This window comes from Cherax quadricarinatus, unplaced genomic scaffold (genome assembly GCF_038502225.1).
Source record: "Cherax quadricarinatus isolate ZL_2023a unplaced genomic scaffold, ASM3850222v1 Contig157, whole genome shotgun sequence".
Lineage (NCBI taxonomy): Eukaryota > Metazoa > Arthropoda > Malacostraca > Decapoda > Parastacidae > Cherax > Cherax quadricarinatus.
The window spans coordinates 223,043-236,540 of NW_027195183.1; the positions used below are offsets into that span (position 1 = coordinate 223,043).

General features: G+C 39.7%; 2 protein-coding genes across 5 annotated transcripts in view; one reads left to right on the plus strand and one right to left on the minus strand.

The window, feature by feature from the left end:
• Positions 1–9,047, plus strand: part of LOC128686624 (C-type lectin 37Db-like) — a 35,818-nt gene extending 26,771 nt beyond the window's left edge. The window contains exons 5-6 of one of the 4 annotated variants that reach the window (XR_008406673.2): positions 5,996–6,049; positions 7,075–7,155. Coding sequence is in view for 2 of the 4 variants with exons in the window: in XM_053773582.2 (XP_053629557.1) it covers positions 7,075–7,660 (586 nt within the window). In the remaining 2 variants the exon portion in view is untranslated. Of the gene's footprint in view, positions 1–5,995; positions 6,050–7,074 lie in introns of all 4 variants that reach the window. The other 3 variants (XM_053773582.2, XM_053773585.2, XM_053773584.2) reach the window with 3 other exon arrangements.
• Positions 1–13,498, minus strand: part of LOC128686064 (cytosolic carboxypeptidase 1-like) — a 224,920-nt gene that overhangs the window by 159,670 nt on the left and 51,752 nt on the right. The window lies entirely within an intron of this gene.

Consider the following 13,498-nt stretch of genomic DNA (forward strand, 5'->3'; position numbering starts at 1 on the left):
AAGTAAATGCTAGGGTGTTCGGGAGATAGGTGGGATTAAATTATGGGGAATCAAATACAAAATGGGAATTGACACAGTTACTTTTTGCTGATGATACTTCGCTTATGGGAGATTCTAAAGAAAAGTTGCAGAGGTTAGTGGACAAGTTTGGGAGAACGTGTAAAGGTAGAAAGTTGAAAGTGAACATAGATAAGAGTAAGGTGATGAGGGAATCAAATTATTTAGATAAAGAAAAATTGGATATCACATTGGAGAGAGGAAGAATGGAAGAAGTGAATGTTTTCAGATATTTGGGAGTTGACATGTCAGCTGATGGGTTTATGAAGGATGAGGTTAACCATAGAATTAATGAAGAAAAAAAGGTGGGTGGTGTGCTGAGGTATATATGGAGACAAAAAACATTATCTATGGAGGCAAAGAAGGGAATGTATGAAAGTATAGTAGTACCAACACTGTTATCTGGGTGTGAAGCTTGGGTTGTAAATGCTGCAGCGAGGAGGCAGTTGGAGGCAGTGGAGATGACCTTTCGAAGGGCAATGTGTGGTGTAAATATTATGCAGAGAATTCGGAGTGTGGAAATTAGGTGTGGAGTTAATAAAAGCATTAGTCAGAGGACTAAAGAGGGGTTGTTGAGGTGGTTTGATCACTTAGAGAGAATGGATCAAATTAGAATGAGAGTGTAGGGTAAGGAAGGCGGGGTAGGGGTCATCCTCAAAAAGGTTGGAGGGAGGGGGTAAAGGAGGTTTTGTGGGTGAGGGGCTTGGACTTCCAGCAAGTACAGTATGTTAGAGAGGAGTGAATGGAGATGAATGGTTTTTGGAACCTGATGAGCTGTTGGAGTGTGAGCAGGGTAATATTTAGTGAAAGGATTCAGGGAAACCAGTTATTTTTATATAGCCGGACTTGAGTACTGGAAATGGGAAGTACAATGCCTGCACTTTAAAGGAGGGGTTTGGGATATTGACAGTTTGGAGGGATATGTTATATATCTTTATATATGCTTCATAAGTGTTGTATCTGGGCACCTCTGCAAAAACAGTGATTATGTATGAGTGAGGTCAAAGTGTTGAATGATAATGAAAGTATTTTCTTTTTGGGAATTTTCTTTCTTTTTGGGTCACCCTGCCTTGGTGGGAGATGGCCAACTTGTTGAAAAAAAAATATGTATTATCATTTATGTAAATAAAACACTCAAATGAAGCCCCAAATTAAACTTAAAATGTAAATACATTATCAATTCAGGATTGTTGCTTTTGGGAGCAATGTTAATTAGCAAAGATGAGATATTATGAGCCATCTGAGTGGCAGGCAGGTAGCAGCCTCTCACACACCAGGGGGTTAGAGACTAACTCTCAGACTTTAACACTATACCACAAGAGTGTGAACTCTTGAAGATTCTCCTCACTAGCCCATTTAAATTATCCCAATGCTTGAACAACCAGAAGAGGAGAGGCAGTTGGTGGAAGCCTTTCATCTGATGTACCAGTGGGATTTCTCTCTCTCTGTAGCATCTACCAGGTCTGTTAAGGGGTCTTGGTCAATGAATATACAGTGGTCCCTCGTTTTTCATAATTAATCCGTTCCTGGAGGAGCTACTATAAACGAAATTTACGATTTGCGAATCAGTTTTCCCCATAAGAAATAATGTAAATACAATTAATCCATTCCTGACACCCAGAAGTATTAAAACAGAAATTTTTTTTACATGAAATATACATGTAGTACATAAACAATACAATGGGAAATGATGAATGAAACATTAACACCATAACACTTACCTTTATTGGAGATTCTTCTTAGTGTATGGGAGACTGGAGGAGGAGAGAGAGTGGGTTGTTTATAGTTTGGAAGGGGAATCCCCTTCCAGCAGCACTTCAGGTGCCAATTGCTTTTCTGGGGTTGCTTCTCTTCTCTGTTTCTTAATGCCACTAGGACCACCTTGAGTCACTGGAGTCCTGTCTCGCAAAATAACTGTGGAGAGAGCTCTGTTTCTGGCATCACTTTAACACTTCCCTAAAATGGCCCAAGGCTTTGTCACTGTACATGTTGCCAACATGGCTTGCAACAACCTTGTTAGGGTGATGTTTCTCCATAAAGCTTTCCATCTTACCCCACATATTAAAAATCTCTTTAATTTCTGAAGAGGGCACCTTCTTCCATCTCTCTTCCGCCTCCTCTGCAGCAAGATTCTGAGCTGCGATGTGTTGCTCTTCCTGCTGAAGCTTTTGCAGCTCCTCAGTGGTGAGCTCTTCGTTGTGGTCTTCCACCAATTCTTCCACATCCTCCAAACTCACATCCAACCCCATGGAACTCCCCAGTGCCACAATTGATTTTACAACAGACATAGGCTCATCAGGGTCAGCCCCAAACCCTTCATAATCCCTCTTGTCGACACAATCTGGCCACAATTTTCTCCAGTCAGAGTTCAAAGTCCTGGTAGTCACTCCCTCCCAAGCCATACCTATAAGGGTTATGCAATAGAGGATGCTGAAGTGTTCTCTCCAAAATTCCCTTAGGGTCAAGTGAGTGTCTGTGGTCACAGTCAAGCACCTGTGAAACATTGCTTTTGTGTAGAGTTTTTTAAAGTTTGCAATGACCTGCTGGTCCATGGGCTGGAAGAGAGGAGTGGTATTCAGGGGCAAGAACTTCATTGTGATGAACCCAAACTCTTCAAAAATTAGGTCATCCAAGTTTGGAGGATGAGCAGGTGCACTGTCCATTACTAGCAGGCACTTGAGATCCAATTTCTTTTCCAGGAGGTAATTCTTCACACTAGGGCCAAACACTTCATTGAACCACTCGACGAAAATTTCCCTTGTGACCCATGCCTTACTATTAGATTTCCAAAACACACACAATTTACTCTTCATAACATTGTTTTTCCTGAACACTCTGGGATTTTCAGAATGGTACACTAGTAATGGCTTCACTTTGAAATCCCCACTAGCATTAGCACAGAACATTAGCGTCAGCCTGTCTTTCATAGGCTTGTGTCCTGGCATTGCCTTTTCCTCTTGTGTAATGAAGGTCCTCTTTGGCATTTTCTTCCAAAAGAGGCCTGTTTCGTCACAATTGAACACTTGTTCAGGTTTCAGTCCTTCAGGCTCTATGTACTCCTGGAATTCATGCACATATTTTTCAGCCGCCTTGTGGTCCGAACTGGCAGCCTCACCATGCCTTACCACACTGTGTATGCCAGTACGGTTCTTAAATCTCTCAAACCAGCCTTTGCTGGCCTTAAATTCACTCACATCACCACTAGTTGCAGGCAATTTCTTTACCAAATCGTCACGCAACTGCCTAGCCTTTTCACAAATAATCAAAGTCATAAGAGTATCTCCTGCTAATTGTTTTTCATTTATCCACACCAATAGTAACTTCTCAACGTCTTCGAGTACTGGTGATTTCATTTTTGTCAGCATAGTTACCCCCTTTGCAACAACAGCGACCTTGATTTCCTTTTTCTTGGCCACTATGGAACATAAGGTTGTGTAGGGTTTCTTATACATCCTAGCCAGTTCGGCCACACTTGTACCACTTTCATATTGTTCAATGATGGTTTTCTTAAATTCAATTGTATTTCTCACCTTCTTTACCACAGGCTTGGCACTAGGAGCTTTCTTTGGAGCCATGGTGGCTTATTTAGTACTTGCAAGCACTAAAATAAATGGAATATTATGAAATATTTTGCTGGAGCACACGAGGGGACCTTCGCTCACTGGTAAAGAATGCCAGACAGGCTGCTGCCACGGCTCACGCCGTGGGTACGCGTCCCGGACGAACTACGACTCGCGAGTCAACCTATGAAAAGCGAGTCCATGTTTATACGAAAATACCCCTATGATTGGCGAAATTTACGATTGCCGAGAACTACGAAAAGCGAGGGACCACTGTACTAGCTAAGATGGCAATTCTTGCACAGTTTTAATCATTTATGTGCATCATGATCAGTCCAGATATACTGTATGTGGAAATTTTACCCTAAATTGATAGGGTCATAATGTTGACTGAAGCCTGGGGTAAACTAGAAATAATTTAATTAACCTTACTTCTAGGTTTCAGATTTCTCAGTTTATTATTACTTATAGGTAACTAGTCATCACTAGCATGATGTGTCCTCCTGGGACGTAACCTTAGGGTTGAGGTTACTAAAGGGTAGCAGCGGGGAAGATCTTAGATAGGGACAATCTCCGCGTATCAAGTAAGTCTGCTCCTTTTGAGTGACTTTGGCCCTGCTGAACCTTCATTCATTTTTACCCAGTAACAATACTGAAAGGGGGGATTTATGAGGGTAAAACTATGACCCTGATTAATCATCAAAGGCAGTAACCAAGCTCATCAAGAAGTGTAAGCAACAGAAATTATGAAGAAGACTCTTAAGTTACATTCACTTGTTAGACGAAGAATGAGGGGAGACCCTTCACAAGACTTTCACATCTTCTCTTATAATTATGAAGCCTTCACAAGTCTTCTCAATACCTGTGGTTCAGCATCTACTGGCATACAAGAGGCACATTATCTTTTTCATTTAAAACATAAAGCAATGCACTTTTGCATCCTAAGATGAAGTATAGAGAGATTCTTTGTGCAGTTTTATAGAGGAAGGATGCAAGTGAAGTGCTTTTAAATTAAAAATAATAAATCTTTTTTCCTGTGGCTCATTTTGAGTGTTTTACAATTATAGCTTAGCCTGGGCCAGGTCTCTTTGTTGATTCCATGGCTGACTAGGTTATTGCTTGTGGCAGTGCACTGGCCCATATATCAATCTGGCACATTGTGGGAGTGATCTAGTTTCCTCTTGAAAACTTATTCCAGCAATATTTCTGATGTCTGCTAGTAGAAGGTTTAATATTCAGAGTCCATGGATGTTGACTAAGTGTTGTCCTATAGAACAATACACGTAAACATAAACCCTCTACTCAAACTTCTCCTCACCAACCTCAACAGGACACACGACCATAACACAAGACACAGATTTCTTTTTGATATACCCCGTGTCCATATCACACTGTGTAAAAACTATGCACATAAAGGGCCCCAAAATCTGGAATTCATTACCAGAACATACTAAAGTAACCAGGCCTGAAAATCAATTTGAGACTCTTCTAAAAAACCACTTACTCGCCCAGGACTAAATAATCAACACTCATAACTTAACATTACCAATAATTTTCCCAATTAATAAAATCTTAAAACTTCAAGACAACATACAGTAAATTGATCATCTTGTTTGTTATACATTGTAATGCGACAAATTTGTACAACTATAATGCTTCAATATCGAAATGTTCAAATTTCATTGTTTCAAATACTTATTTGTACTTCATATTGTAAATTGTTTATGGTAATTTTTAGCACTGAACCTTTCATTGCTTGTTAATTTTAAGTTAATTTTAAGCCTGCCCATAATGCTCTGCATACAATGGGCTTTTGGCATGTATACCTAACTACTATAATTCTTTGTACAACTATATATCATGTCCAAATAAAATATATGAATATTGTGCCCATGGTTGCTCTGTTTTTCACTGGGCTACATTACACTTCCTTCCATATCTGTTACCCCTGTACATTTTTTTTTTAGCACATCAGCCATTTCCTACCGAGGCAGGGTGACCCAAAAAGAAAGAAAAACTCAAAATGAAAGGAAAAAACTTTCATCATCATTCAACACTTTCACCATCACTCATACATAATCACTGTCTTTGCAGAGGTGCCCAGATACGACAGTTTAGATGTTGTATCTGGGTGCCAATATCCCAAAACCACTTCTTTAAAGTGCAGGCATTGTACTTACCATATCCAGGACTAAAGTCCAGTTAACCAGTTCCCCTGAATCCCTTCACAAAATATTACCCTATTATGTGTATATTATCAAATATCTCTCTTCCCTTCTTTCCAGGAAGTACATTTCCATTTCTGTTAGGCATTTCCAATAGTTTAAATGTTTTATAAGTTCTAAGCAAGCAGGAAATGCTTTTTGTATTTTTTCCAGCTCTGCTACGTCCCCAGCCTTGAATGGAGCTGTTAGCACTGAGTAGTACTCCAAGTAAGAGACACAAGTGATTTGAATAGTGTCACCTTTGGCAATGTTTCTCTTGTTTTCAAAGCTCTCATTATCCACCCAGTTATTCTTCTAATTTTTGCACTGTCTGCCTTAATGTGTTCCTTTAAAAGTAGATCAGCTGACATTATTTTATGCAGGTTTTTTACACATTCTTTTTATTCCATAGGAAGACATTGTTGAGTTTTGTATACTGTTTTCCTTCTGAGATCCTCATTCTTTTGAAAACATGAACAACTGGAATTTGTCCCATTGAGCATCATATTTTTTACCACCTACTTGAAAACTGTGTACATATCCTCTAATTTTTGTGGTCCTCTACAAAGATGACTTACATACTAATTTTTATGTTGTCTGCAAAATATGGCACAAAAATCTGCTGTGAGGATGAGCAACAAGAGGGGCACTGTTCTTAGGGATACTGAGCTTTCTACTCAGCTAAGGCTAGAATTTACATTTTCTCCTACTGTTCATTAGAAAAGTGTAAATCCATCTGCCTACTTTTCCTATGATATCTACTGAATTTATGTTATATGCCATCACTCCATGTTCAGATTTGTCAAATCCCTTAGTGAAGCTCATGTAGATAACACCTGCATTTTGGGATTTTTCCACAGCTTCTGTAATTTTGTTACAATGATCCAGCAGTTGTGACAAGCATGAGTTTCCTGCTCTAAACCCATGTTGATTTTGGCTGTCCAAATCATGTTGTTCCATAAAATTTGTAATTTAGTATCTCACCACCAATCTTAATTTTTCGGAATACCTTGCCTTGGAAGTGAAGGCCACTGGGGTAAGGGAACAGAGAGATGCACATGTTGGTGAACAAGATTTCTTAACAAAACCAATGTTCTACAAGTAAGACAACAAAGCACATGATATAATGATTGTACAAGTTGTTAAGCTTTTGAGAAAATTAGAAAAACTACGTCTTGTGCAAATAGTTCACCTTAAAAAGTATGTGAATACATTTTGTTAGAATGTCCATAATATGTTTAAAATCTTTACAGAAATACAACCATATTGCCTGGAGTTACTCAAGTTTCAAACAGAGCAGTTCTTCACTTGGTCAAAAAAATAACACCTCATCCATCTTCAGGAAGTACTATACAGGAGCAGCAACAGGATGAACAAATACAAAAGGAAAAGGAATCACAGCCTAATCCCACTGCACCTTCACCATCTGCTTCTATTCAGTCACTCATTACTAAGAGCAGAGCTTCAATCCCATCTGTCACTGCCTTCACTACTCCATCATCTTTGAAAATAATGACATCTCCACAGCCAGATATCAATGAGACAATTACAACAACTACTGAGCAACTCATTAAGATAATGCCACCCACAACTGAACTGCAACAGATCAAAGTAATGCCTGCAGCAGAACTGAAGCCAGAGAATCCTGCAAATGCAACTTATACCAATGAGATAATCCCCAATCACCAAATTTCTCCTTTACAATTGCTACAGCCACCAACAAAAGAGTTTACCCCTAGTGAGCCAGAGCGAGAGAAGCACACTAATAAAACACTTGCAGGGATCCTCAGTAGGAAAGAAACATTTAGTTGGGCTCTTAAAGATGACACCTCACACTGATTTTTAAAGGTTCATAAATATAAATAGAAAAATGCTCATTTATCATCTGTCACATATACAGTGGACCCCCGGTTAACGATATTTTTTCACTCCAGAAGTACGTTCAGGTGCCAGTACTGACCGAATTTGTTCCCATACGAAATATTGTGAAGTAGATTAGTCCATTTCAGACCCCCAAACATACACGTACAAACGCACTTACATAAATACACTTACATAATTGGTCACATTCGGAGGTAATCGTTATGCGGGGGTCCACTGTATATACATTTTGTATTGATGATACTGCTTTGCATATTATCATTTTTATTACTTAATAAACTGTACTTCTGTGTTGCTTGCAATAGTGTAGCTTTGAATTTTTGACAGAAAATCAGGTAATTACAGTGCAGATCTACTCCATTTCAAAAATAATGCAAACTTTGGAGAGGAAATTTTAAACACTGTTTTGGTCCATAATTTAACATTATCAAGTCACAACCAAGCAAGAAAATGGGGAGAAAACCAGAAAACAAGTATGTAAAAAGTAAGTGAAAGAAAAATTAGAAAACTGAACAGATAACAAAAATACCAGAAAACAAGCCAGGAGGTGAGAAGCAGTAGTAACTGCACACACACCCACTCTACAGACCCTTTTGTCACTTATATTCCAATGAAACTGGTGTGCTTGCCACACAAGAATGCAATTTCAAATTTTATGCAAACCAGCAGTGGTATGCATTTGTCTCTTGCTCTGTGAGAAAGCATGCTAAATTACTTGGTGGTATTATACACGTTCTCTGTTTATACAATATATTTTTAAAGGAATTTACAGTAAACCCTAGATTTAACTGACAAACAGGGATGAGTGGGTGGCTGGTAATGATGATTGTAGTGGATAGAGATGAGGTTGCCTTGCTATGATTTTAACAATAACAGATAATTCTGTAGCCAGTGGACTTTCTCCACTGTTTCCGAAACAATAGGCCCAGTAGATTTTGTTTCACATTTCTTAAGCCCTTTAAATAGAGATTTGTTAAACTGAAAATTTACTATATGCATTTTTTTTTTTTCAACAAGTCGGCAGTCTCCCACCGAGGCAGGGTGACCCAAAAAAGAAAGAAAATCCAAAAAAGAAAATGCTTTCATCATCATTCAACACTTTCACCACACTCACACATAATCACTGTTTTTGCAGAGGTGCTCAGAATACAACAGTTTAGAAGCATATACGTATAAAGATACACAACATATCCCTCCAAACTGCCAATATCCCAAACCCCTCCTTTAAAGTGCAGGCATTGTACTTCCCATTTCCAGGACTCAAGTCCGGCTATATGAAAATAACCGGTTTCCCTGAATCCCTTCACTAAATATTACCCTGCTCACACTCCTACAGATCGTCAGGTCCCAAGTACCATTCGTCTCCATTCACTCCTATCTAACACGCTCATGCATGCTTGCTGGAAGTCCAAGCCCCTTGCCCACAAAACCTCCTTTACCCCCTCTCTCCAACAATTACGAGGACGACCCCTACCTCGCCTTCCTTCCCCTATAGATTTATATGCTTTCCATGTCATTCTACTTTGATCCATTCTCTCTAATTGACCAAACCACCTCAACCCCGCTTCTGCCCTCTGACTAATACTTTTATTAACTCCACACCTTTTCCTAAGAGTAAGGTTATGAGGATAACAAAAAGATTAGGTGATGAAAGATTGGATATCAGATTGGAGGGAGAGAGTATGGAGGAGGTGAATGTATTCAGATATTTGGGAGTGGACGTGTCAGCGGATGGGTCTATGAAAGATGAGGTGAATCATAGAATTGATGAGGGGAAAAGGGTGAGTGGTGCACTTAGGAGTCTGTGGAGACAAAGAACTTTGTCCTTGGAGGCAAAGAGGGGAATGTATGAGAGTATAGTTTTACCAACGCTCTTATATGGGTGTGAAGCATGGGTGATGAATGTTGCAGCGAGGAAAAGGCTGGAGGCAGTGGAGATGTCATGTCTGAGGGCAATGTGTGGTGTGAATATAATGCAGAGAATTCGTAGTTTGGAAGTTAGGAGGAGGTGCGGGATTACCAAAACTGTTGTCCAGAGGGCTGAGGAAGGGTTGTTGAGGTGGTTCGGACATGTAGAGAGAATGGAGCGAAACAGAGTGACTTCAAGAGTATATCAGTCTGTAGTGGAAGGAAGGCGGGGTAGGGGTCAGCCTAGGAAAGTTTGGAGGGAGGGGGTAAAGGAGGTTTTGTGTGCGAGGGGCTTGGACTTCCAGCAGGCATGCGTGAGCGTGTTTGATAGGAGTGAATGGAGACAAATGGTTTTTAATACTTGACGTGCTGTTGGAGTGTGAGCAAAGTAAAATTTATGAAGGGGTTCAGGGAAACCGGCAGGCCAGACTTGAGTCCTGGAGATGGGAAGTACAGTGCCTGCACTCTGAAGGAGGGGTGTTAATGTTGCAGTTTGAAAACTGTAGTGTAAAGCACCCTTCTGGCAAGACAGTGATGGAGTGAATGATGGTGAAAGTTTTTCTTTTTCAAGCCACCCTGCCTTGGTGGGAATTGGCCAGTGTAATAATAACATAAAAAAAAACTTTTCTTAATTTCCACACTCCGAATTTTCTGCATAATATTTACACCGTCTCCTCGCTGCTGCATTTACCACCCAAGCTTCACACCCATATAAGAGTGTTGGTACTACTATACTTTCATACATTCCCTTCTTTGCCTCCATAGATAACGTTTTTTGAATCCACATATACCTCAATGCACCACTCACCTTTTTTCCCTCATCAACTCTATGATTAACCTCATCCTTCATAAATCCATCCGCCAACACGTCAACTCCCAAGTATCTGAAAACATTCACTTCTTCCATACTCCTCCTCCCCAATTTGATATCCAATTTTTCTTGATCTAAATCATTTGATACCCTCATCACCTTACTCTTTTCTATGTTCACTTTCAACTTTCTACCTTTACACACATTCCCAAACTCATCCACTAACCTTTGCAATTTTTCTTTATAATCTCCCATAAGCACAGTATCATCAGCAAAAAGCAACTGTGTTAATTCCCATTTTGAATTTGATTCCCCATAATTTAATCCCACCCCTCTCCCGAACACCCAAGCATTTACTTCGTTTACAACCCCATCTATAAATATATTAAACAACCATGGTGACATTACACATCCCTGTCTAAGACCTACTTTTACCGGGAAGTAGTCTCCCTCTCTTCTACACACCCTAACCTGAGCCTCACTATCCTCATAAAAACTCTTTACAGCATTTAGTAACTTACCACCTATTCCATATACTTGCAACATCTGCCACATTGCTCCTCTATCCACTCTATCATATGCCTTTTCTAAATGCATAAATGCAATGAAAACTTCCCTATCTTTATCTAAATACTGTTCACATATATGCTTCAATGTAAACACTCGATCTACACATCCCCTACCCACTCTGAAACCTCCTTGCTCATCCGCAATCCTACATTCTGTCTTACCTCTAATTCTTTCAATTATAACCCTACCATACACTTTTCCTGGTATACTCAATAAACTTATACCTCTATAATTTTTACAATCTCTTTTGTCCCCTTTCCCTTTATATAAAGGGACTATACATGCTCTCTGCCAATCCCTAGGTACCTTCCCCTCTCTCATACATTTATTAAACAAAAGTACCAACCACTCCAACACTATATCCCCCCCTGCTTTTAACATTTCTGTCATGATCCCATCAGTTCCAGCTGCTTTACCCCCTTTCATTCTACGTAATGCCTCACGTACCTCCCCCACACTTACATTCTGCTCTTCTTCACTCCTAAAAGATGGTATACCTACCTGACCAGTGCATGAAATTACCACCTCCCTTTCTTCCTCAACATTTAAAAGTTCCTCAAAATATTCTCGCCATCTACCTAATACCTCCCTCTCCCCATCTACTAACTCCCCTACTCTGTTTTGAACTGACAAATCCATACAAATGTATAAATTCAAGGATTATGTGGAGTAAAATAAAGACTGGATGTGAAAAGTGGGTTATAGTAAGCGTGTATGCACCTGGAGAAGAGAGAAGTGTAGAGGAGAGAGAGAGATTCTGGGAAATGTTGAGTGAATGCGTGGGGAGTTTTGAATCAAGTGTGAGAGTAATGGTGGTTGGGGATTTCAATGCTAAAGTGGGTAAAAATGTTATGGAGGGAGTAGTAGGTAAATTTGGGGTGCCAGGGGTAAATGTAAATGGGGAGCCTTTAATTGAGCTATGTGTAGAAAGAAATTTGGTAATAAGTAATACATATTTTATGAAAAAGAGGATAAATAAATATACAAGGTATGATGTAGCACGTAATGAAAGTAGTTTGTTAGATTATGTATTGGTGGATAAAAGGTTGATGGGTAGGCTCCAGGATGTACATGTTTATAGAGGGGCAACTGATATATCTGATCATTATTTAGTTGTAGCTACAGTTAGAGTAAGAGGTAGATGGGAAAAGAGGAAGGTGGCAACAACAAGTAAGAGGGAGGTGAAAGTGTATAAACTAAGGGAGGAGGAAGTTCGGGCGAGATATAAGCGACTATTGGCAGAAAGGTGGGCTAGCGCAAAGATGAGTAGTGGGGGGGTTGAAGAGGGTTGGAATAGTTTTAAAAATGCAGTATTAGAATGTGGGGCAGAAGTTTGTGGTTATAGGAGGGTGGGGGCAGGAGGAAAGAGGAGTGATTGGTGGAATGATGATGTAAAGGGTGTGATAAAAGAGAAAAAGGAACCTTTCGAGAGGTTTTTACAAAGCAGAAGTGTTATAAGAAGAGCAGAGTATATGGAGAGTAAAAGAAAGGTGAAGAGAGTGGTGAGAGAGTGCAAAAGGAGAGCAGATGAAAGAGTGGGAGAGGCACTGTCAAGAAATTTTAATGAAAATAAGAAAAAAATTTGGAGTGAGTTAAACAAGTTAAGAAAGCCTAGGGAAAGTATGGATTTGTCAGTTAAAAACAGAGTAGGGGAGTTAGTAGATGGGGAGAGGGAGGTATTAGGTAGATGGCGAGAATATTTTGAGGAACTTTTAAATGTTGAGGAAGAAAGGGAGGCGGTAATTTCATGCACTGGCCAGGGAGGTATACCATCTTTTAGGAGTGAAGAAGAGCAGAATGTAAGTGTGGTGGAGGTACGTGAGGCATTACGTAGAATGAAAGGGGGTAAAGCAGCTGGAACTGATGGGATCATGACAGAAATGTTAAAAGCAGGGGGGGATATAGTGTTGGAGTGGTTGGTACTTTTGTTTAATAAATGTATGAAAGAGGGGAAGGTACCTAGGGATTGGCGGAGAGCATGTATAGTCCCTTTATATAAAGGGAAAGGGGACAAAAAAGATTGTAAAAATTATAGAGGAATAAGTTTACTGAGTATACCAGGAAAAGTATACAGTAGGGTTATAATTGAAAGAATTAGAGGTAAGACAGAATGTAGGATTGCGGATGAGCAGGGAGGCTTCAGAGTGGGTAGGGGATGTGTAGATCAAGTGTTTACATTGAAGCATATATGTGAACAGTATTTAGATAAAGGTAGGGAAGTTTTTATTGCATTTATGGATTTAGAAAAGGCATATGATAGAGTGGATAGAGGAGCAATGTGGCAGATGTTGCAAGTATATGGAATAGGTGGTAAGTTACTAAATGCTGTAAAGAGCTTTTATGAGGACAGTGAGACTCAGGTCAGGGTATGTAGAAGAGAGGGAGAATACTTCCCGGTAAAAGTAGGTCTTAGACAGGGATGTGTAATGTCACCATGGTTGTTTAATATATTTATAGATGGGGTTGTAAAAGAAGTAAATGCTAGGGTGTTCGGGAGAGGGGTGGGA